We start from the raw sequence: 25,800 nt of genomic DNA, 5'->3' as shown, positions 1-25,800 counted from the left end.
ACATTAGCATATTGTATTTTTTGCATTTTTTTTGTTCTTTTAAAGACTTAAAATGCTTTATTGCTTATGGCTTAAAATGAATGATAAGCAGGGATAGGCACAGACAAAGGCTGTGGCGGACATTTTCCAAAGTACTGACTGTATTGAAGGACACCAAAGTACATTTGAAATTAAAAACATTATGTTATAGTGCTTGGTGTTATTATACTGATGCAGATACCCCTGACCCTATAACCAGCCGTCCTCTGGCTATAACCATGAGCAAGTGTCACTTCTGTGTCTTTGTATAGTGCTGGGTGTTATTATACTGAAGCAGATACCACTGACCCTATAACCAGCCCTCCTCTGGCTATACTCATGTGCCAGTGTCACTACTGTGTCTTTGTATAGTGCTGGGTGTTATTATACTGATGCAGATACCACTGATCCTATAACCAGCCTTCCTCTGGCTATACCCATGAGCCAGTGTCACTACTGTGTCATTATATAGCGCAGGGTGTTATTATACTGATGCAGATACCACTGACCCTATAACCAGACCTTGTCTGGCTATACACATGTGCCAGTGTCACTACTGTGTCTTTGTATAGTGCTGGGTGTTATTATACTGATGCAGATACCACTGATCCTATAACCAGCCTTCCTCTGGCTATACCCATGAGCCAGTGTCACTACTGTGTCATTATATAGCGCAGGGTGTTATTATACTGATGCAGATACCACTGACCCTATAACCAGACCTTGTCTGGCTATACACATGTGCCAGTGTCACTAGTGTATCTTTGTATAGAGCTGGGTGTTATTATGCAGAGGCACATCCAGTATTTCACTCAGGCTTTATTTATTCCATAACATCACCTAATATTGCTAGCAGTCTCTTGACAAGCCACTAACCTTATTCACACTACATATTTTTTTCCTATTATTTAATCAGAAAGAAAAGATATACTAAGGTTGTGGCGTACACTGCAAGGGCTAGTCACGGACACCGGTGTCCGTGTACGGACACCTTGCCTATCCCTGATGATAAGTGAGGCAAATAAACATGATACACAAAACGTTACTTGCATGTTTAGCAGAACAAATCGGCAAAGCATCTTGGTATGAATTATTTACACCCACAGCTGTTACTATAATGTTACTATTTATGAATACACAACTTGCTTTTATCCATCTTCTAAAGATGATCTCACTAAAAGCCCAGCTTAGATACTTGCTCAGCTTTCAAGCAACTTAAAGTATGTTTAGCTGTGAGCCAGAACTGACTCATCGCTTACAGTAATGCTGGGGAGGTTGACTATATTAGTTACATAATTGCCCAGAACAATACATATCATATAAAAATATGGTACTTTACAGTTCTCCTGAATCATATATATTTGTATACAGCAGGATACATTCCAAACTAATCTTGGTTATGGAAAATTATTATTTCCTGTAAGGGCCATGTCAAATTCCAATTGCACATTAAATATGGAGAGTTTTCCCATTGACATATCACTCAATATGTTTGTCTTTTATTCACAACATAATAACGTTTAAAGGGATAGTAAACCCAATTTCTTTCTTTAATGGTTCGGATAGAGCATGCAATTTTAAGCAATTTTCTAATTTACTCCTATTATCAAATTTTCTTCGTTCTCTTGCTATCTTTATTTAAACCACCAATAAGCAAGCACTATCCATGGTGCTGAACCTAAAATGGTCCGGCTCCTAAACTTCACATTCCTGCTTTTTGAATAAAGAAAGCAATAAAACAAAGACAATTTGATAATAGGAGTAAATTAGAAAGTTACTTAAAATGGCATGCTCTGTCTGAATAATGAAAGAAAATGTGGGTTTAGTATCCCTTTAAATACTGCTACAAGGGACTGTGAAAGTGTTATCCATACTGTAAATGATCATACATGTGCAACATCAGGAATAAAATGTACAGATAGGGCTAGGAGGGTCAAATGTTAGCAGGTGTGGGCCTACAGCCATTTAAATAAGAATTATTCATAGTTCATGATATGTGCAGGTACCAATGCTAAAACATATAAAAAAAGCATTCATATGTGTATCGTCACTGAGTTTGTAATGTAAGCAACTTTAATATAATAATTTTGTAGTGATTTATATCAACATAAATATTACTTAAAGGGGGGCAGTAAACTCATAATTAGACATTCATGATTTAGATAGAGCATAACATTTTAAACAACTTTCCAATTTACTTGTATTATTTAATTTGCTTCCTTCTCTTGCTATCCTTTGCTGAAAGGTTTATCTAGGTAAGCTCCGGAGCAACAAAGAACCTAGGTTCTAGCTGCTGATTGGTGGCTGCATATATATATATATATATCGATTGTCATTGGTTCCCCCATGTGCTCAGTTAGAAACCAGTAGTGCATTGCTGCTCCTTCAACAAATGATAGCAAGAGAATGAAACAAATTTGATAATAGAAGTAAACTAGAAAGTTGTTTAAAATGGTATGTTCTACCTAAATCATGAAGGAAAAATTTTGGGTTTCATGTCCCTTTAATAACCAAATATATAAACAGAACCTCTGACAGAAGAATACATTTTGTGTAGTGTACACTGTTCTGTTTCTGTAGTTGAATCCCTGTAGTTTTAAACAGCCAGATAAACATTTCCTTCCATTGTTTCAATGCCGCCTTCCTATGAGAGAGTAAGTTGATAGCTGCAGCAGTAACTCCAGATGGAGATACCAATGTGCTACCAATGGCATTCACCAGTGGAAACGTCTCTTTTGCAGAGCATACAGAAGAGGTTCTGCTTCCTGACATGTGATGCAGCATGTTACCTTGGCGACAGCCTTCGTGGTATTGGCTCCAAATTTGTGAGCACGTCACAGATGCTCACGTTGTGTTCCGAATGCCCTACTCTCTTTGTAGATGCTGAAACTGTGAGTATCCTAATATAATTAGTTTAAATATAACATTTCAATTTATTTTCCTAGCATCCTGCTTTATAATTGGGTTTAGCCATTGCAATTTTTTGGGGAACTTTAGCAATAAATTGATGATTTGATTTTGGAACAAAAAAGTTAAATCAAGTTAATTCTCTTCCAGTTATTATCATGTGGACTTCTTGAAAAGTTAAAATTCAGTGTTTTGGAACTACAAGAATATCTGGACACTTACAACAACAGAAAAGAAGCAACAGTATCGGTGAGTATTTTAACTGATAGTCCGCAGGTAGCATATGGTTCAAGGGATATAAAACAGACTTTGTTGTAATAAAAAAGCACTAAGAAGTGGCTTTTACTTAATAGAAATCATATTCATAAGTATTATTCATCATTTAAAAAATTTTTACCATTTATTTTCTTTAACTAATTTGTGATAAATTCACTTCTTCCTGTCACTGCCCATAAGGGGCTGTGGACTCTACAGGAAGGAAAAGGAGCTGATTTTCCTTTGAAGTGTTGCTAGGAGACAACATCAATTGCCCACACTCAGTAGAGGATAGAATAGTGATTTTATCACAATCTGTTTCTGTTTATCTTTACTTTGATTTATGAAATTTGTTTTACTAAAAGAGCTACAGCACCAGTTCAAACCACAATGATGCCGTTGCCCAGTTTATCTCTTTGTTCTTCTGAGATTGATAAATTAAGGACTATTAACGGGATTTTAAACTCAAAATTGAATTTCTTCTACAATGAAATGCATAGTGAAAATACTTTGTAATGTACTTTTTTATTTTACCTCCTTTTCGTACATAATTAATTTATTAAAGGAACATGAATCACAACTTTTTTTTTCTTTCACGTTTCAGATAGAGCATGTCATTGTAAACAACTTTTCCATTTGCTTCCATTATTAAATTGGTTTTATTCTTTTTGTATTTTTTGTTGAATAAGCAGTATTGCACTACTGAGATATAGCTAAAAACAGCCAATGACAACAGGAACATATATGGAGCAACAAGTCAGCAGCTAGCTCCCATTAGTGCATTGCTGCTCCTGAGCCTACCTAGGTATGCTTTTCAATGAAGGATACCAAGAGAACAAAGCAAATTAGAAAATAGAAGTAAATTGGAAAGCAGTTTCAAATTGCAGATGCCCTATCTGAATTGTAAAATAAAGATTTTGGGTTTCATAACCGTTTAAGTGCATTCACTACATTTAAGAACAACCCTACTAAAATTCTTTATTGTGATTGGTTTATTATACCTATCCCTAATTGGCCACAACACAAGCAGCAAGATAAAAAAATATATATTTTAAGTTATTGAACTGCAGAACAATGCAAATTTTATTTACAGTATTAATTTTTAAAGTATTTATTTTATATGCAAATATTCTGCATTGCTGTGCTTAGTTTCATATATATATATTACGTGATGTAATTATTTTGTGATTGGTGTCTTAAAAAATTAAAATGTTTTCTATGTCTTTTTTTTTTCTAGTGGTTAAAAAATTGTAAATCAACATTTGCTGGAGGCTCAAAAGATGGAGTTATCACTTGTCAGCCTGGGGACTCTGAAGAAAAAGTAAGTAAATATCTTCTTTCCTTTATATCACTTTATGATTCAGGATGAGCAAGAATGTTTTGACACATTAGTTTAAAATAAGGAATGCTGAGCACTTTTCTTTTGTTCTAAATGAATGATTGTAGAATATTTGCCAATCACTTAAAATGTTTGCAAATGAATATTAACTTTGCCTGGAATTAAATGTAACATTCTAATATTTGAATATTAACATTTAGAGTTTGATTCTCCATTGCTACAGTAAAAGTCTATGTGGAATCCGTATTCAAATGTAATATCTGAATGTTACATTCAAGTTATCTGTTATATTTCATATTGCAATGGCAGTAAAAAAAAAATTACATGGGAAATATTTTACTACCTTTTCAATGTTAAAAAAGGACATTAATCAGTACTTGTTTATGATAGGGTAAAACAGTACTCATAATGTAAAAGACAGTTTTATACTATTGATTTCAGTTTTTAAGACTTGAAGTAGAACCATATCATTTGATGGGTATATGACCTATGCCCACTGCAGTAGTGAGAAATGCCTCTGAGACGTTTGAGGAGTATACCCCTCCCCTTCCTTCATTCTTAGCAATGCACAAACCTATTTAAAGTAAGGAAGACGAATAGGCTTTGACCTCAAAATCACTGAGAGACATATGCACAAATAAAGCTTTGTGCCAAGTAGTCCGGGTCAACACATAGGTGTAATTTGAGTGTGAAGAAATTGATTTATTGTTGAATCTCTATTACATTTTTATCAAACTATAGTAGTGGGTCAGTACCAGTTCTGTATCATATGAAAGTAAAGTTGGGAAAAAGCTCTGCTTAGCTCTGAAGAAGCACTTGACTTAGACATTTCTACTGAATAATGCTTATGTTTACACATACACACTGATAAAATATAGAGGAATTCTGCAAGGAAGAAAATCAGGCTACATATTACTCTTTGGTGGAGGCTTCATAATAACAAACCCAAGAGTCTTCAACCACATAGAGTGGAAAGAGTCTGACCTTAAAAATAACCTTTTCATAAGCCATCAGGATTCCAGATAAAATCTAATTTCCTGAAAAATTTTGGAAGCTTTCTGGCCTTTTACTGGCACGAGAATGGAGGACAAACAAAGATGATTTACCTGGTATCAACAAAAATATTTTGAGAACTCTGACAACAAAATAACGTAATCATAATATTCCAAGAAGCAACTACCTTCATCAGAAATTGAGGGAGAATTTTGAAAATCATCTATCCTGATGGAAAATCAGATAAAATTAACCCAATATTACTAGCTGAGTAGGAGCCAGCAGCAGGATAGTCCCTGAAATTTTAACGAACTAATGTGGAAAGAACATTACCAGATAATTTTGTATAATATACAAAATTAGCTACATATATACAAATCCTAAAGGAGAGATCTTTCTGTAACCATTTGTCATTGATTTTCCAAACCTTATAATAAGCCTTAGCTGGTTAATAGGCCTTCATCAAATTATATGCTACTTTATCAGGAAAATCGTTATTACTGAGAAACAAAGATTTAGTAACTATGCCATAATGAATGAGCGCAAGTAAAGGAAACTGAGGAAGAAGCTAATGATTCAACTTTGCCAGAAAAAACTTGGGCAGGTAGTCACCAGAAGAATCACCCTCGGTCTAGTGTATCATTTGCGGTAACAAAACAATTTGAGAAAAAACATAAGCTAATGTAAGCATCCAAAGAAATCAATGCTGTATTCTCAACAAAAGCATGAGGGTTCCTACTTTTGGTGCAATGCTTGGCAACCTTATAGTATTCCCTTATTGTCATTAGATCTTTTCTCCAACATAGGTGTGTCCGGTCCACGCATCATCCTTACTTGTGGGATATTCTCTTCCCCAACAGGAAATGGCAAAGAGCCCAGCAAAGCTGGTCACATGATCCCTCCTAGGCTCCGCCTACCCCAGTCATTCTCTTTGCCGTTGTACAGGCAACATCTCCACGGAGATGGCTTAGAGTTTTTTAGTGTTTAACTGTAGTTTTTATTATTCAATCAAGAGTTTGTTATTTTAAAATAGTGCTGGTATGTACTATTTACTCTGAAACAGAAAAGAGATGAAGATTTCTGTTTGTAAGAGGAAAATGATTTTAGCAACCGTTACTAAAATCCATGGCTGTTCCACACAGGACTGTTGAGAGGAATTAACTTCAGTTGGGGGAACAGTGAGCAGTCTTTTGCTGCTTGAGGTATGACACATTCTAACAAGACGATGTAATGCTGGAAGCTGTCATTTTCCCTATGGGATCCGGTAAGCCATTTTTATTCAGACAGTAAATAAGGGCTTCACAAGGGCTTATTGAGACTGTAGACATTTTCTGGGCTAAATCGATTCATATATTACACATATTTAGCCTTGAGGAATCATTTAATCTGGGTATTTTGGTAAAATAATATCGGCAGGCACTGTTTTAGACACCTTATTCTTTAGGGGCTTTCCCTAATCATAGGCAGAGCCTCATTTTCGCGCCGGTATTGCGCACTTGTTTTTGAGAGGCATGACATGCAGTCGCATGTGTGAGGAGCTCTGATACATAGAAAAGACTTTCTGAAGGCGTCATTTGGTATCGTATTCCCCTTTGGGCTTGGTTGGGTCTCAGCAAAGCAGATACCAGGGACTGTAAAGGGGTTAAAGTTAAAAACGGCTCCGGTTCTGTTATTTTAAGGGTTAAAGCTTCCAAATTTGGTGTGCAATACTTTTAAGGCTCTAAGACACTGTGGTGAAATTTTGGTGAATTTTGAACAATTCCTTCATACTTTTTCGCAATTGCAGTAATAAAGTGTGTTCAGTTTAAAATTTAAAGTGACAGTAACGGTTTTATTTTAAAACGTTTTTTGTACTTTGTTATCAAGTTTATGCCTGTTTAACATGTCTGAACTACCAGATAGACTGTGTTCTGAATGTGGGGAAGCCAGGGTTCCTTCTCATTTAAATAAATGTGATTTATGTGACACTGAAAATGATGCCCAAGATGATTCCTCAAGTGAGGGGAGTAAGCATGGTACTGCATCATTCCCTCCTTCGTCTACACGAGTCTTGCCCACTCAGGAGGCCCCTAGTACATCTAGCGCGCCAATACTCCTTACTATGCAACAATTAACGGCTGTAATGGATAATTCTATCAAAAACATTTTAGCCAAAATGCCCACTTATCAGCGTAAGCGCGACTGCTCTGTTTTAGATACTGAAGAGCATGAGGACGCTGATGATAATGGTTCTGAAATGCCCCTACACCAGTCTGAGGGGGCCAGGGAGGTTTTGTCTGAGGGAGAAATTTCAGATTCAGGGAAAATTTCTCAACAAGCTGAACCCGATGTGATTACATTTAAATTTAAGTTGGAACATCTCCGCGCTCTGCTTAAGGAGGTATTATCCACTCTGGATGATTGTGAGAATTTGATCATCCCAGAGAAACTATGTAAAATGGACAAGTTCCTAGAGGTCCCGGGGCTCCCAGAAGCTTTTCCTATACCCAAGCGGGTGGCGGACATTGTAAATAAAGAATGGGAAAGGCCCGGTATACCTTTCGTCCCTCCCCCCATATTTAAAAAATTGTTTCCTATGGTCGACCCCAGAAAGGACTTATGGCAGACAGTCCCCAAGGTCGAGGGAGCGGTTTCTACTTTAAACAAACGCACCACTATACCCATAGAAGATAGTTGTGCTTTCAAAGATCCTATGGATAAAAAATTAGAAGGTTTGCTTAAAAAGATGTTTGTTCAGCAGGGTTACCTTCTACAACCAATTTCATGCATTGTCCCTGTCACTACAGCCGCGTGTTTCTGGTTCGATGAGCTAGTAAAGGCGATCGATAGTGATTCTCCTCCTTATGAGGAGATTATGGACAGAATCCGTGCTCTCAAATTGGCTAATTCTTTCACCCTAGACGCCACTTTGCAATTGGCTAGGTTAGCGGCAAAGAATTCTGGGTTTGCTATTGTGGCGCGCAGAGCGCTTTGGTTGAAATCTTGGTCAGCTGATGCGTCTTCCAAGAACAAACTCCTTAACATTCCTTTCAAGGGGAAAACGCTGTTTGGCCCTGACTTGAAAGAGATTATCTCTGATATCACTGGGGGTAAGGGCCACGCCCTTCCTCAGGATAGGTCTTTCAAGGCCAAAAATAAACCTAATTTTCGTCCCTTTCGTAGAAACGGACCAGCCCCAAGTGCTACGTCCTCTAAGCAAGAGGGTAATACTTCTCAAGCCAAGCCAGCCTGGAGACCAATGTAAGGCTGGAACAAGGGAAAGCAGGCCAAGAAACCTGCCACTGCTACCAAGACAGCATGAAATGTTGGCCCCCGATCCGGGACCGGATCTGGTGGGGGGCAGACTCTCTCTCTTCGCTCAGGCTTGGGCAAGAGATGTTCTGGATCCTTGGGCACTAGAAATAGTCTCCCAAGGTTATCTTCTGGAATTCAAGGGGCTTCCCCCAAGGGGGAGGTTCCACAGGTCTCAATTGTCTTCAGACCACATAAAAAGACAGGCATTCTTACATTGTGTAGAAGACCTGTTAAAAATGGGAGTGATTCATCGTGTTCCATTAGGAGAACAAGGGATGGGGTTCTACTCCAATCTGTTCATAGTTCCCAAAAAAGAGGGAACGTTCAGACCAATCTTAGATCTCAAGATCTTAAACAAGTTTCTCAAGGTTCCATCGTTCAAAATGGAAACCATTCGAACAATTCTTCCTTCCATCCAGGAAGGTCAATTCATGACCACGGTGGATTTAAAGGATGCGTATCTACATATTCCTATCCACAAGGAACATCATCGGTTCCTAAGGTTCGCATTCCTGGACAAGCATTACCAGTTCGTGGCGCTTCCTTTCGGATTAGCCACTGCTCCAAGGATTTTCACAAAGGTACTAGGGTCCCTTCTAGCGGTGCTAAGACCAAGGGGCATTGCAGTAGTACCTTACTTGGACGACATTCTGATTCAAGCGTCGTCCCTTCCTCAAGCAAAGGCTCACACGGACATAGTCCTGGCCTTTCTCAGATCTCACGGATGGAAAGTGAACGTGGAAAAGAGTTCTCTATCTCCGTCGACAAGGGTTCCCTTCTTGGGAACAATAATAGACTCCTTAGAAATGAGGATTTTTCTGACAGAGGCCAGAAAAACAAAACTTCTAAACTCTTGTCGGACACTTCATTCCGTTCCTCTTCCTTCCATAGCGCAGTGCATGGAAGTAATAGGTTTGATGGTAGCGGCAATGGACATAGTTCCTTTTGCGCGCATTCATCTAAGACCATTACAACTGTGCATGCTCAGTCAGTGGAATGGGGACTATACAGACTTGTCTCCGAAGATACAAGTAAATCAGAGGACCAGAGACTCACTCCGTTGGTGGCTGTCCCTGGACAACCTGTCACAAGGGATGACCTTCCGCAGACCAGAGTGGGTCATTGTCACGACCGACGCCAGTCTGATGGGCTGGGGCGCGGTCTGGGGATCCCTGAAAGCTCAGGGTCTTTGGTCTCGGGAAGAATCTCTTCTACCGATAAATATTCTGGAACTGAGAGCGATATTCAATGCTCTCAAGGCTTGGCCTCAGCTAGCAAAGGCCAAGTTCATACGGTTTCAATCAGACAACATGACGACTGTTGCGTACATCAACCATCAGGGGGGAACAAGGAGTTCCCTGGCGATGGAAGAAGTGACCAAAATCATTCAATGGGCGGAGACTCACTCCTGCCACCTGTCTGCAATCCACATCCCAGGAGTGGAAAATTGGGAAGCGGATTTTCTGAGTCGTCAGACATTACATCCGGGGGAGTGGGAACTCCATCCGGAAATCTTTGCCCAAATTACTCAACTGTGGGGCATTCCAGACATGGATCTGATGGCCTCTCGTCAGAACTTCAAGGTTCCTTGCTACGGGTCCAGATCCAGGGATCCCAAGGCGACTCTAGTAGATGCACTAGTAGCACCTTGGACCTTCAAACTAGCTTATGTATTCCCGCCGTTTCCTCTCATCCCCAGGCTGGTAGCCAGGATCCATCAGGAGAGGGCGTCGGTGATCTTGATAGCTCCTGCGTGGCCACGCAGGACTTGGTATGCAGATCTGGTGAATATGTCATCGGCTCCACCATGGAAGCTACCTTTGAGACGAGACCTTCTTGTTCAAGGTCCGTTCGAACATCCGAATCTGGTCTCACTCCAGCTGACTGCTTGGAGATTGAACGCTTGATCTTATCAAAACGAGGGTTCTCAGATTCTGTTATTGATACTCTTGTTCAGGCCAGAAAGCCTGTAACTAGAAAAATTTACCACAAAATATGGAAAAAATATATCTGTTGGTGTGAATCTAAAGGATTCCCTTGGGACAAGGTAAAGATTCCTAAGATTCTATCCTTTCTTCAAGAAGGATTGGAGAAAGGATTATCTGCAAGTTCCTTGAAGGGACAGATTTCTGCCTTGTCTGTGTTACTCCACAAAAAGCTGGCAGCTGTGCCAGATGTTCAAGCCTTTGTTCAGGCTCTGGTTAGAATTAAGCCTGTTTACAAACCTTTGACTCCCCCTTGGAGTCTCAACTTAGTTCTTTCAGTTCTTCAGGGGGTTCCGTTTGAACCCTTACATTCCGTTGATATTAAGTTATTATCTTGGAAAGTTTTGTTTTTGGTTGCAATTTCTTCTGCCAGAAGAGTTTCAGAATTATCTGCTCTGCAGTGTTCTCCTCCTTATCTGGTGTTCCATGCAGATAAGGTGGTTTTACGTAATAAACCTGGTTTTCTTCCAAAAGTTGTTTCTAACAAAAACATTAACCAGGAGATAGTCGTGCCTTCTTTGTGTCCGAAACCAGTTTCGAAGAAGGAACGTTTGTTACACAATTTGGATGTTGTTCGCGCTCTAAAATTCTATTTAGATGCTACAAAGGATTTTAGACAAACATCTTCCTTGTTTGTTGTTTATTCTGGTAAAAGGAGAGGTCAAAAAGCAACTTCTACCTCTCTCTCTTTTTGGATTAAAAGCATCATCAGATTGGCTTACGAGACTGCCGGACGGCAGCCTCCTGAAAGAATCACAGCTCATTCCACTAGGGCTGTGGCTTCCACATGGGCCTTCAAGAACGAGGCTTCTGTTGATCAGATATGTAGGGCAGCGACTTGGTCTTCACTGCACACTTTTACCAAATTTTACAAGTTTGATACTTTTGCTTCTTCTGAGGCTGTTTTTGGGAGAAAGGTTTTGCAAGCCGTGGTGCCTTCCATTTAGGTGACCTGATTTGCTCCCTCCCTTCATCCGTGTCCTAAAGCTTTGGTATTGGTTCCCACAAGTAAGGATGACGCCGTGGACCGGACACACCTATGTTGGAGAAAACAGAATTTATGTTTACCTGATAAATTACTTTCTCCAACGGTGTGTCCGGTCCACGGCCCGCCCTGGTTTTTTAATCAGGTCTGATAATTTATTTTCTTTAACTACAGTCACCACGGTATCATATGGTTTCTCCTATGCAAATATTCCTCCTTAACGTCGGTCGAATGACTGGGGTAGGCGGAGCCTAGGAGGGATCATGTGACCAGCTTTGCTGGGCTCTTTGCCATTTCCTGTTGGGGAAGAGAATATCCCACAAGTAAGGATGACGCCGTGGACCGGACACACCGTTGGAGAAAGTAATTTATCAGGTAAACATAAATTCTGTTTTTCTGCTAACGCCAATTTCACAGAAATCTTTGAGGAGAAAATCCCTAGAATAAATCTTCTGATAACACATTAAAAAATACAGAAATCACTCTAAAAATGGATTTCTGATAACCTGGGGATACCTTCAGCATCTTGCACTACAAGCAAGTTATAAGCACCCCTGAGAATATATCAATATATGGAACCACCTTCATGTTGATCGTTTTAATACAAATAGGATGCTGATACAGTAGCCACCCCCCCCCACACACACACACACATTTTTAAAGCCAGAAAAAAATATTTGAGTTTTAAAATGTTTAAGGAATACCCCAGAAACACACTCCTCTTTGCTTTGGGATATTTGAGACTGTGCCATAACAGAAATGATTGACTTGCAGAGGACTATTTTCATAGGAGTTCCTCCATTGGGCTTGCTTAGCAGATCCTTTTTGGAAGACTTATTAGACCAGGACTAAACGACCCGGATATGCTTAAGGTGCACTAGACAGTAAATACAACACACATAACCAACAAACTGTAGAACCCAAAAAACAAACATCCTAAATGTGTGAGAGTAACTGACAGTGTGACACCGAAAATCTCTGTGGGCCAACCAAAGTCTATAAATCCTTTCAATTGATCAGAGGTGCCAGTAAGTTGGGCCCTCATCTGTGACTTTGTAAGTGGTCCCAACAATAGTTAATGTAGCTGTATCTTTGATGTAGCAAGTGTTCTATACTAAGAGGGGCACATTTTCTTAATCTGTAAAATATATCAAACCTGCCCTGGAAATGAGCTCAGCATACTCCAGTTAAAGGGACACCAAACCCAATTTTTTTCTTTTGTGATTCAGATAGAGCATGCAATTTTAAGCAACTTTCTAATTTACTCCTATTATCAATTTTTCTTCGTTCTCTTGTTATCTTTATTTTTCTTGGTTCAGCACTCTGGGCAGCACTTTTTATTGGTGGATGAATTTATCCACCAATCAGCAAGGACAACCCGGGTTGTTCACCAAAAATGGGCCGGCATCTAAACTTACATTCTTGCATTTCAAATAAAGATACCAAGAGAATAAAGGAAATTTGATAATAGGAGTAAATTAGAAAGTTGCTTAACATTTCATGCTCTATCTGAATCACAAAAGAAAAAGAATAAAATTGGGTTCAGTGTCCCTTTAAGTAGAAAGTGAACTTCCTCATGGAAAGTGGTTGGTATATGTAGAGGTGCAAGTCCACCTCCAGAGATTTCTGGAAGGTGCATTTACCTACTTTAGTAGACAGAGGACATACACCCACCAATACTATAAGGGATCTAAAGAGTGTGTGAAAGAAACTGTTGATATTGTAAATTAACTGTTTTCTAAATAAAACACAACTATGTGAACAGAATAGGGCTTACACTACAAATAAATGGTGAGCAACTAGATTTACTTACAGTCCTAGGCAGCAACAGGTTCAGTTTTGTGTGTTTGAAGAATGAGAGGAAGTACAGAGATCTCTAATGTGTAATTGTATAGTGTTATGTGAGTGCAAGCTAATTGTAGCAATATATAATAACATCTTTATTATATTATGTTGGATGTATGCTAATGAAATCAGTTTCACCTGATTCTGTTTATGCAAAAGTCAGGATGTGCTTGACGCAACACAATGCATCAGTTCCCAGCAAGATAGTACGTATGGTGTAACTTAAAATTTAAAGCATGGCAGCTAAAGGCTCTGCTTGCATCCCCTTCCCAAGATCTTATGTTCCTGCTGTTATTTTCTTTCTGCTGTTTTTATTTATTAATTATTTTTTTTCAGTTAATAAGATCTGCAGTTAAATTGTAGCTGGTACAATAGACTTATAATAGACACAGTATCCATTACAAAGTATTACAGAAATTGTATTTTTTTTAAAGCCTTGTTTTTGATTAATTTCTTAAAATATCATTAAAGGGCCATTCTAATCCAGAATGTGTATTGTTTAAAAAGATAGATAATCCCTTTATTACCCATTCTCAAGTTTTGCATAACCAACACTGTTAAATTAATATACTTTTTACCTCTGTGATTACCTTGTATCTAAGCCTCTGCAGACTGCCCCCTTATTTCAGTTCTTTTGACAGACTTGCATTTTAGCCAATCGGTGCCCTCTCATAAGTAACTCCACAGGCGTGAGCACAATGTTATCTATATGGCACACATGAACCAACGCCCACTGGCTGTGAAAAACTTTCAAATGCATTGAGATAAGGGTCGTCCTTCAAGGGCTTAGAAATTAGCATATGAGCTTACCTAGGTTTAGCTTTCATCTAAAAATACCAAGAGAACAAAGCAAATTTGATGATAAAAGTGAATTGGAAAGTTGTTTAAAATTACATGCCCTATCTGAATCATGAAAGTTTAATTTTGACTAGACTGTCCATTTAAATACATTAAAGCATGCATAAAAATGAATGCATAATTAAAATTAACTGAACTGACATTTCAAAATTTACTAAAATTTTGCTGGTCCCATATATCATATGACAGCTGCCAGCCAATTACATTGTCATATACACTGAGAACTCTTGCACATGCTCAGTAGGAGCTGGAGGCCTCAGAAAGTGTGCAAATAAAAAGACACATTTTGGTAATGGATGTTAACTGGAAAGTCTCTTAAAATTACATGCTCTATCTGAATCATCAAAGTTTAATTTTGTCTTTAGTGTCCCTTTACAAGCAAAGCACTTGCTTCATACCCCTTTGGAACTCTCTTTGTCAGTTGATATTTATTTATTCCAACCACTCCCTGTCTTTAGGAGAAAAATACTGACTTCTGTGTCCCTTTCTGAAAATCCAAGTATTATTTGAGTCACTTCTGTCTGTCCTTAATTTATTGTTAACATAGCAAAATGGTCACCATTCTGACAATAATGCAGACCTGTGTCTTATAACAACACCAACAATATATATGTCTAGTGATGTTACAGTTTTTCCTTTAGTAAAAGGGAAATATAAATATGTGGTGCTTTTGTAAATAAAAAGGATAACAATTTGCCTTAAAGGGTCACTGAACCCAAAATTTGTCTTTCATGATTCAGATAGAGTATGAAATTTTAAGCAACTTTCTAATTTACTCCTATTTATAATTTTTTCTTTGTTCTCTTGCTATCTTTATTTTAAAAGCAGGAATGTAAATCTTAGCAGCCAGACCATTTTAGGTTCAGCACCATGGATAGCGCTTGCTTATTGCAGGCTTATATTTACCCAACAATAAGCAAGCATAACCCAGGTTCTCAACCAAAAATGGTCCGGCTCCTATGCATCACATTCTTGCTTTTTAAATAAAGATAGCAAGAGAACGAAGACAATTGATAAAAGGAGTAAAGTAGAAAGTTGCTTAAAATTGCATGCTCTATCTGAATCCTGAAAAAAAAAATATATATATAAAATTTATTTTCCCTTTCTTATGAAAAAGGCTTGGCCTTTGAGTCATTCTCATGTGTTTTTCTTATATTTAAATGAATTGCTTGCTTTGTTCCCTAAAAGTGTTGCAAAATTAATTTGATCACTTTTTTGTATTGACAAAATTGTCCTAAAATAATAATTAGCCAAAGATATAAAAGATTTAATAAACAACATTAAAAAATCACCTGACAGTTTGACATTTTTAATACCTAAAATTCATATAGCATTCCATTTGTGGTTTTAGATTTATAGAACCATATTAAGTGACCAGATTCAGTATTAATATGATTTGTTTATATTTTTTGAGAATTATTATTAAAGGAATATAACATACACAGAAAGACACAATGCCATTTTTGTTTTGAATGGTGTTTAGGGCTGTTTGTCATATCACTTGCGCTTAAAGGGACATAAAACACTTTAAGATTGTAATTTAAAATGTTGGATTATGGATAGTAAAAAAAAATTGCAATACACCTATTTATGTGACCCCGGTTTCGTGTAATTTCACACTGAAAATTGTGGGTTTTCGTATTCTGAGATTTGGAAGTGCACAGTGCTTACTTCACAAATGTCCCTTTAAATGCGAGAGAGAAAAGTGCAAAATTTAGAGATTGGAAAATGACAATAATGTGGGTTAAATCTGTAGCTACAAGGTTCTTGCCTATGGGTCATTGAAGGGACTCTAAAGTTCTACTAAAAAACCCCAGATACATTCTCTTCTCTATGTGGCTGATAATTTTATATAGATAAACCGTTTTTATTCTGTTTTGGAAACTTTGAGGAAAAAAATGACAAGACATATAAAAGTGATATTATAAATACATAAATTTAGCAACTAGAGTGATTTTCCATATTTTACTATCAACCTAAAAATTTGCTTGCCTGCTTGTTTTACAACATATTTGTTGGTTATTGGAAGTTAAATATTCACCATTGAAGAAAATATGAGAATTAGCTGACCATATAACTCTGCACCAAAGCTACCATCCTAAATAGGTTTATTGAAAATGTTCCTGAGCCTTCATGTCACGTTATTACAAAGTATGACACGCTATTTAGAGTCTCTGTTACAGATCACACCTACAGCAAAAGCATACACACTAGGAAGAGTTAAAAAGTTAAAATCACATTTTGCAAGTTACCTCTGAGATATTAAGACTTGTAAACATAAATGTTAATCAGCATTTGAACATTTAAAAAAAAGAAAAAGAAAAAAAAGTAAATCTATAGAGGGATAGATACTGTATACACATTTGTTTCATATGGGTTATATACTAAGAAAAAATAAATTAAATTGCCTTTGATCTTATGCAGATTGTTTTCAATTCAATTTATTTTCTGTTTCTATAGTATCTTAAAGGGGTAGAATGGTAAAAAATGAAATGTGCATGGGTGGATTTCAGTTTGAAATAGAAGCATTTTTGACATATACGTTCATTAGCAAAAATGCTTCTAGTAAAAGGTATTCCTGTTTTTCTACAGCATACACACATATCCTGTCAAGGCCTGTCAAGGCCTGTTCACCAGTATTCAAACACAACACCTTTGCATAGAGTCAGCAGTTGCTTGTATGACACAATTTATGTCTTTAGAAACTATACCCACCACCAGCAGGTCAACAATCATGGTGTTTAAATACTGGTGCACAGCCCTCACAGGATATCTGTGTATGCCGCAGAAAAATACTAATAACATTTACTAATGAAATAAATTCAAACATGCGTATACTTCAAATTGAAATCCACCCTTGCACATTTCATTTTTGACCTTTCTATCCCTTTAATCGCACACTAGAGACATAAAATTGTGTTTAGAATAAGCTGCCAAGTATCCGTGTTTGAGGGAGACCATTTTGTTTATTACAGTTTATGACAACAGAGATAATATTTTGGGTACTTTCCTTACACTTTGTCACTGCCCTTGTACTTGTTGCAGCAAGTAAATTCCTGCTCTCACTATTTTTCTTTTACAGCTTGTGTGATTGCACTGCATGCATGAGGTACAATAATATCTTTTCAACTCTCAGACAGTTGAAAAATGAACCCTAACACTGCTTGAACTGAAGCGTTATTAGATTTCTGTGCTGTATGTTGCATGCATTAAACTGACTCTTTATATTTGCTTTCCTTTCTCTCTCTTTACCACGCTCTCTGAAAAGCAAATGGAATCTCTTGCAGTAAGTCTTTTCTTCAATAACTTCATGTATCACAAGCTGTTTGTGTATTTTATTCAATTTCTTTCATTTCCTATTTCTGTTAAGAAATAACAAAAACATGAGCATTGTAAGGTTCTCTCGTATTCATTATCCCATGAGTTAAACGCAACTTGCGTTGCAGTTGGTAAGTGTAAAATATGCACACCGTGATAATGTTTATGTGACGTAAGACCGAGCTGCAATACTTTCTTTCTGGTACAAATCATGACTGTTATGTGCTGGTAACTAAGCTCTGTGCACTGTAAAATAAATGTTCATATAAAGGTTAAATATATGCAACCTTGGTGAATTCAGATTCCACTAAACATATTACACAAACACAAGTTATATGCAATAAAATGTTAACATTTTGCACCCTTTTAACCATGGCATCCTCAAAAGTGGGGTTTATACCAGCATTATTGTCCGAGCTGTGCTCCATGTCATAAAGTTTCTCAAGTAAAGTATTCCCTAAATCACTGGTTTTCAAACTTGTCTTTAGGTCTCCCGAACAGGCCAGATTTTGAGGATATCTGAACTAGAGCACAGGTGAAATAATCAGCTGATTAGTAAACATAGTTTATTTAACCTGCTCTCACCCAAAGTTATCTTGAAAACTTGACCTGTTAGGGAGGCCTTAAGACAGGTTTGAAAACCAGTGCCCTAAATTCTAAAGTACAATATTTGTATTTATGTATTGCTGCCATTTGAACACAGATCAGGCATGCTGATTATTACACCTTTTAACTACATCAGAGATATGTTCTGAGTGACATTGAAAAGCATTTCTAAGGGACTTGGTAAAATATATCTTCTGCCTATATTCCCATGATCAGTAGCTGTTTTTCACTTGCAGGCAAGAGAAATTAGGCAAAAAAAAATTCTTGGAGGATTATATTGAAATGTATGTGTCTCTACTTTGCACCCAAAACCAAGCTCAGCACAAATACAGCTCTCAAGACACAATTTACCTTTCTTAAATTCTAATAAATAATTATTAACCAGTGGTATTATCTATTAAACACTTGAAACCCAGAAAAGGCTGAAACACATTATTTAACAATGCACTGCAGCCCTACACGACCACCAAGGGATTAACACATGCAATGATAATGTGTTAATAAAATGTATGCTCTTTACAATAACATATATATTTTAAATTACCTTTAGACTTGCAATGAATATAACCTATACTTATATATATACTGTATATATATATATATTTATATATGTTTTGTACTGCTTTGCTATAGTGATTAAGTGTTTTCTGCCTGTGTCTTGAGGGGAGGACAACCAATACACTAACTACACCAGGGGTCAATTTATCTAATGTCACGCGGACATGATTCGCTATAGTGAATCATGTCCACCCGACATTGCTAAATGCTGACAGCATATGCTGTCGGCATTTAACATTGCACAAGCTAGCAGGGGGATGATTGCGGTCCGCCGAGCGAGACTTCCGGGTGTACGAGGGAAAGGATATCTACTGCTGCGAGCCGGAAACTGCAGGCAGAGAAAGCAGCTTCCGCTGCTTATTAAATCTCCCCCTAAGTCTTTACTGCAAGAGGTACTTGAAGTACCCTACATTGCAATCCCCACTGGCAGTTAAAGGGACAGTAAATAAATAATAAAAAATGTTAGCTAGAATGATATATTCAAAGCATAGGTTAGCCTGAGAATAATATACTGATGTATATTTTAATTATATAAGATATTATTAAATGTTAAAAAAATGTATAAAGATGTATAAAATATTGAAAAATACATGCAAAGATTTAGTGTCTATAAAGCAGTGGGTGCTGCCATGTTGTGTTTGTAGATTGAAGCACGGCATCCTTTGAAGATGAGCTTCGTATTAAAACATATTATGTTACAATGTGGGTTTTATGTGTTTTTACAGATTCAAAATGTTTTAAGGATTATAAAAATGTTATGCAAAAGTCTATTATTCAGTTTGCTATTGATACTCTTAACTTATTTTATATTGCACTTTAACATAATCAATTAGTTTTGAGATTAGTTTGTTCCTTTACCCACATAGCTTCAGAAACCAATGTCATTCCAGGTAGTCACATTTTTAACCTAGTATTTGTCAAGACCTGAATTTCTACTGAGGACGATTCTGTAATTAGTACAAAAGCAATTTAGTTTTATCTGCGTATAGCGATATCTCAGAATAGTATCCTATCATATCTCACCTGCAAATTCTCACATGGCTTGAAGATTGTGCAACATTATAAATTATAATGTTGGCAAAGGTAATAACAACCAGTTGCAAAATAACCTTCTAAAGATGTAGTTAATAACCGCTGTGGTGCTGTGCTTTACTCTCTCCTCTAAAAAGTGACACAAGAGGCAGGTCCGGTGCTAGGATTTTTGGCCACACAGACAAGGATACATTTTGCCGCCCCCCCACCCCCGATTACATACCCCTCCATTTCTAGTCTTTGACAAACTGTTACAGAGATATGCTAACAAAACCTACAGATAACTATTATCTATAATTATAGAGAAAATAATTACCCATTTGGGTGTTTGCGAATGTGTGCCAGTGTGTGAGTAGTTTATGTATTTGTGTGTGTGTTAAAAATGTTTTTCTTTAAATACAGCACTTGCCACAGTTAAACGTTTATTTAAAGAATAAGAAATGTATATTATGAAAATATATGACTGCCCCTCTCAAACGTAGAGGTATTGAAAAAGTCTGCTCTTAATTTCTTTGGGTAGTAACTCTGTAAATATTATAGTTCCATAGTTCCTATTTGGAACAGTCTCAGATATTTGTTTGTGCAGCGGTTTCATTGATAATCTTAATCCCCCAAACAGTCTTATTATTATTACAGTGTTTTAAATTTTCTCTGTAATACCACAAGCAGCGGCTATCATTATGCTATTCGCGAAATCTGAAGCCTCTATAGGTTTCACTGAAATACCTTGATTCTGTGGAGCAGGTGGTTTGAGCTCTGGGCGTTCTCGTCCAGCAACTGTGTCAGTGCCGCCAACGTGTCCCTCTGAGTATGTGACCCATATCCTCCAATCGGGTTAGCAGATTCCCGGTACATGTAGGGGAGGGCAGCAGAGCAGAGGGGAGTTGGTAAAGGAGAGGAGCGCTCGCCGCTACAGAGGCAAATGCTGCTGCATAATTACTGTGCGAGGATGCCATTAAGCAGCAAGTGAATAAAAAATTTAAATAAAAAATAAAAAAATGTTTTTTTTCTCATATTGTAAATTGGCGGCCCCATACAGGTGCGCCCTTAGGCGGCTGCTTTGACTGTCTATATGCAAGAGCCGGCCCTGACACTCTACAATACATATATATTTACACTCTGCAATGCATATTATTTACACTCTACAATGTATAAATAATTGTTACACTTTGCAATGTATATATAATAATTTTGTTATTTTTCAGCAATTGGAACTGTGCCAGAGACTGTATAAGCTTCACTTCCAGCTGTTGCTGCTTTTTCAGTCATATTGTAAACTAATTGGACAAGTGCATGAAGTCAGCTCCATGCCAGAGGTAAGTCACTATTAGATGTGTAATATTAGATTTATATTCTTTTTTATTATTCATGTATGTGTCTTCTGTATACAGGAAACAATTTGCTCAAATATGAATTTGCTCAAAATTAGGCAATATTGTTATTGTTTTTGTGCTGTAATCCGTTCTAGAATATACTTTTAACAACTGGTAATATCTAAATATATCTATATCTATATATATATATATATATATATATATATATATATATATATATATATGGTTCAGTATTTATCTACATTCCACAATTTTGTGAATATTCCTGTTTTGATAATGCTAGCGGCCAATTGGCTGTGATTGTTCAGGCTGCGGCATTGGACAAGCATTTCAGCAGAAATGCTTGTGCAATGTTAAATGCTGACACTGTATGCTGTCAGCATTTAGCGATGTTGGGCAGACATGATTCGCTACAGCGGATCATGTCTTCCCAACATTTAATAAATCTATCCCTAATAGTGAGCATGCATTTCTGTATAATGATGTGAGTATCTATACACTGATGAGTATGCTGCACAGTATAATAAATATATATACAGAGATAATGACCACATAGGCACCTATGTATAGACTGGGTGCTATGAGCCTCCCAGGACTTGGGCCCTGGTGCCGCTGCACCAATGGTAGTAACGCTCCTCTGTATACTGTAAAACATATTTCCCCTTAATGTGTTTCCAATGACTTGTTATATAAGTTGCAGAGTAAAAAATATGAGCAATTGGTCCTTTAGTTTTATATTTGTATATAATATATCTGTCTTTGCTCTTTGAAACCACACCCCATTAAAATGCAATGAACTTAAAGAGAGAACAGGTCTAATTATCTTATCACTCTATATAAATACAAAGGCTTCCTTGTCTTATCTCTGGCTGAGATAAAACTTAAGTACTAAAATGCTACTTTTCAATTATCTTTGGGAGTGTGATTTCTTCTACTGAATCTTGTTTGCATAACTTTTCTGTAAAAATCACTGGTATAGTCTACACAGAAATATAAAGGTTGTGCTAAAAAGCAGAATATATTAGTTCATATTATTAACATACCCTGATGCCCACAAAAAGCATTTCTTTGAGTATTTTAGGCTGCTAGAGGTGCCAAGGATAATGCTCAAACATGTGAATTTGCCACTTTGTCTTGTACAAACACAAAAACATATGTTATAGGCTTGTATGCATAATACAGAGCTACAGTGAAAAGAAATAGGTGCTGGGCAAGTACTTTATCAAAAATAATCAATTAGTGTCCCGTGTGTTTACTATAATTTGCAAACAACACTCAATTAATGATGTGCACAATTAACCCTTTACTATTATTGTGTCTCAATTTAATATTTTTTATTTTTTATACCATCCAACTTATTGCAGTCATCATGAGCATTCTTATGCTAAAATTTTATTTGTGAACATGTATCAAGTGCAAAGAGGCATGATAAATGTTGTAATGGATAATATTGGTGAAAATGATCAAGTACCACAATCATTTGAAAAGCTGTTTTTTTTTCCAACAGATTGAAATAGCTCTTAATTTGATTATGGCTCAGATAGTTATCTGGGAATGGTAAAACAAAATTTCATTTGTTTAGTAATTGTATTAGTATGTCCCAGGGGCGAAACTACAGGGGGTGCAGAGGTCGCAACTGCGAATGGGCCCCTGTGGGTGGGGACCCAGCTTACAAAAATATATTTTTCCCCCCAACAAAAAACGTTGACCTGCCACTGCCTGCACTGATATCATGTGAGTGTGACATGATGCTTTACTAGTGTGTCTGACTACAGGGGTTAGTGTTTCTGTTTTACCCATTGGTGTTTATATGTGTGTATGTATGTGACTGTGTGTATTTATGCATGTATGTGTGTGTGTGTGTGTGTGTGTGTTTGTGGAACCAGCAAATTACAGACCTTGTTAGCATGGGGGAGGGGCAGGGGTAAACATTGTCACTATACAGTACCACTATATACAGTTAGGGTTGCCACCTCAGCCATGTTTTCCTGGACACTTATGAGTTACACATGCTACAGGGTGTGCAGGGAGGAACATGTATTGTGTTTCTGGACAGCACTATTCATATTCCTCCCTGCACACCCTGCAGCATGTGTAACTTATAAGTGTTCTGTATTTTAAGGGACGGATGATAACCCTAATATACAGTACGGGAGAGGGGGATGGACCATGTCACTGACTACTGTAGTCACTTTATAAAGTACTGGAGTGGGTAGGGTCAGGCCAGCCATCTCACCGGCAGATTACAGACTGTGTTACTAACTCACTATATACCGTACTGGTGGGTTAAACAGTGTCACTATATACAGTAATAGGGGGTCAGACCATCTCACAGACTGTGGGCACAGGGTACCTCTTGCAGACATGTAATCTGATTCACATTTTTTTTCTGTGTTTTTTTTGTTGGGGGGCTTCTTAGATTCTTGCACCTGGGCCCTGTGGTGTCTAGTTACGCCTCTGGTATGTCCCATTAAAAAAAACTACAGACAGCCAGGACTGAGCCAAGAGTTGCTACAAAATATTATATTTATAATTTGGACCAAATAGTTTGATTGTAAAGCTTGTAACATTATCCCTGTATAACTTATATCATAGTAATAAACTGTATATTTGTATGCTTTTGTCAATGTCCCTGTCGCTTTAAGAGTGTCTGCACAGGCACAAGTGGTTCTCATTCAGCAACTAATGCTCAGGCAAGGGTGACCTACTGTTATTGCAGACTGCAGTGTGGGGTTTAAATTAGGAATGCATGTTAAGGCTTATTTCTTTTTTGCAGTTACTCAATATGTCAAGAGAATTAAATGAACTGAAGAAGAATCTTAAAGAGGCAACAGTATATATAGCTGCTGAGTCTCTTACGGACACGTCTTATGAGCCCACATTTAGCTCCACAGAGTTTGCCATTCAGTCAATGCTGGAGTGCTTGAAGAACAATGAACTTGGGAAGGCGTTGCGGCAAATACGTGAATGCAGGTAAGCTTCCAATGCTAAGCAACCTGAAGAAACTTAGACGCCAGAAACACAGACTTTCTTGTAGCCTGCAGGAATTTGATACATGGAATTTTACTATTTGGAAAGCAATTCATGTTTTATTAATCAAAGAAATCAAGGTCATTGTAAACTTCTGGCACACTATCGAACATAAAAGTATGAGAATTGCTCATACAGATATGTATACTGTACCTGATCTAAGAGTTGCAAAGTGATACACCATAAAGACCTACAGGAATTCTAGTTAATAAGAAACTTTAAAAAAACAACAACATTTATCTGTCCACACATAAAGATTTAAAATGAGCTTTTTTTTTACTTTTTTAATCTAAGTTCTGTCCTGTAAGCTATTATATAGGACTGACTTTGCAAAAATATTACATTCAACTTACTTACTGCCGAAAAACACTGATTGTGAAGCTTCTTGGATTTAAGGCATTCAACAAACTATTACCTTTGTGTTTAGTCTGTATAAAAATGATATGGCTTGTGGACTCTCACCATCATGAAAGAAATTAATTTATCCGGCTAGCATAAATCTGGTTCTTGTGTAACAAACATATTATGCATTTCAAATAATTAAAATATTTGAGTTAATAGTGATTTTGCATAACATTGCACTCCACTTCATTTAAATATTTAAGTAGCTACACTTTTCACTATATAACAAATTTTATGTACATATATTCTCACACACACACACACATATATATATATATATATATATCGTAGTAGAAAGCACACTCTCACCTCCTTCAGCATCGACCAGGGTGTGGGCAAAGTAGTATAAATATCCAAATGGGCACACACTCTCTGGATTTTTTTAAAAGTGCTATTTAATTTTAAAAGATATGGAGAAGAATACCAATGCGCCTAACCTGACGGAGGCTGTGTCTGATAATAGATATAGATATAAATATATGAAATATCAATAGTTACGTTGATACATTTATTAAGGTAGTTAATACAAGTCTTAAGTTACATTAATACATTTATTCAAGTAATTAATACAAGTCTTGAGATAAGAAACATGGATCCATGTGCTTATTTAACATTAAAAATACACTATAAATACAACATCCAATAAAATGCAATATATTACAATAAATCAAATATTATTTAATATATAAAATATTAATAAAATATTGGCCTAAATCCAGGTATATTGATAATGGCCCGATGGCCTGGTGTGTGTGTAGCTTTCCTCCTAATAAAATTTAATGAGTTTCTGGGGGGCGGAGCCAACAGCCAGGATGATCAGACGTGTGTACCCTGAGCTCCTAGGCCATATCTAATTAAAGTTACTATCTATAGAAACGGAATGAGCTAAACTTATATGTAGACTTATGTTAGCTGATCTACAAGGGAAAGACACTATGCATGAGTCAATCTGAGATGTTAACTCTGTGCTTTGCGCCCATATTGTGGAGAGCTGGCATACTGTGAGTGTTGAGATGCTTGGGCCTACCTCTGATATCATTT

The 25,800-nt window shown here is 37.1% G+C and overlaps 1 protein-coding gene across 4 annotated transcripts in view; it reads left to right on the top strand.

Moving 5' to 3' along the window:
- The window catches only part of FRY (FRY microtubule binding protein), a 549,698-nt gene that overhangs the window by 510,432 nt on the left and 13,466 nt on the right, over window positions 1–25,800 (top strand). For all 4 annotated transcript variants that reach the window (XM_053708466.1, XM_053708462.1, XM_053708463.1 and 1 more), the window contains 5 exons: window positions 2,760–2,909; window positions 3,076–3,174; window positions 4,418–4,501; window positions 21,199–21,309; window positions 24,104–24,300. In XM_053708466.1, coding sequence (XP_053564441.1) covers window positions 2,760–2,909; window positions 3,076–3,174; window positions 4,418–4,501; window positions 21,199–21,309; window positions 24,104–24,300 — 641 coding nt within the window. The remainder of the gene's footprint in view (window positions 1–2,759; window positions 2,910–3,075; window positions 3,175–4,417; window positions 4,502–21,198; window positions 21,310–24,103; window positions 24,301–25,800) is intronic.

This window comes from Bombina bombina, chromosome 3 (genome assembly GCF_027579735.1).
Source record: "Bombina bombina isolate aBomBom1 chromosome 3, aBomBom1.pri, whole genome shotgun sequence".
Classification (NCBI taxonomy): domain Eukaryota; kingdom Metazoa; phylum Chordata; class Amphibia; order Anura; family Bombinatoridae; genus Bombina; species Bombina bombina.
This window is presented reverse-complemented; position numbering and strand designations above follow the sequence as displayed.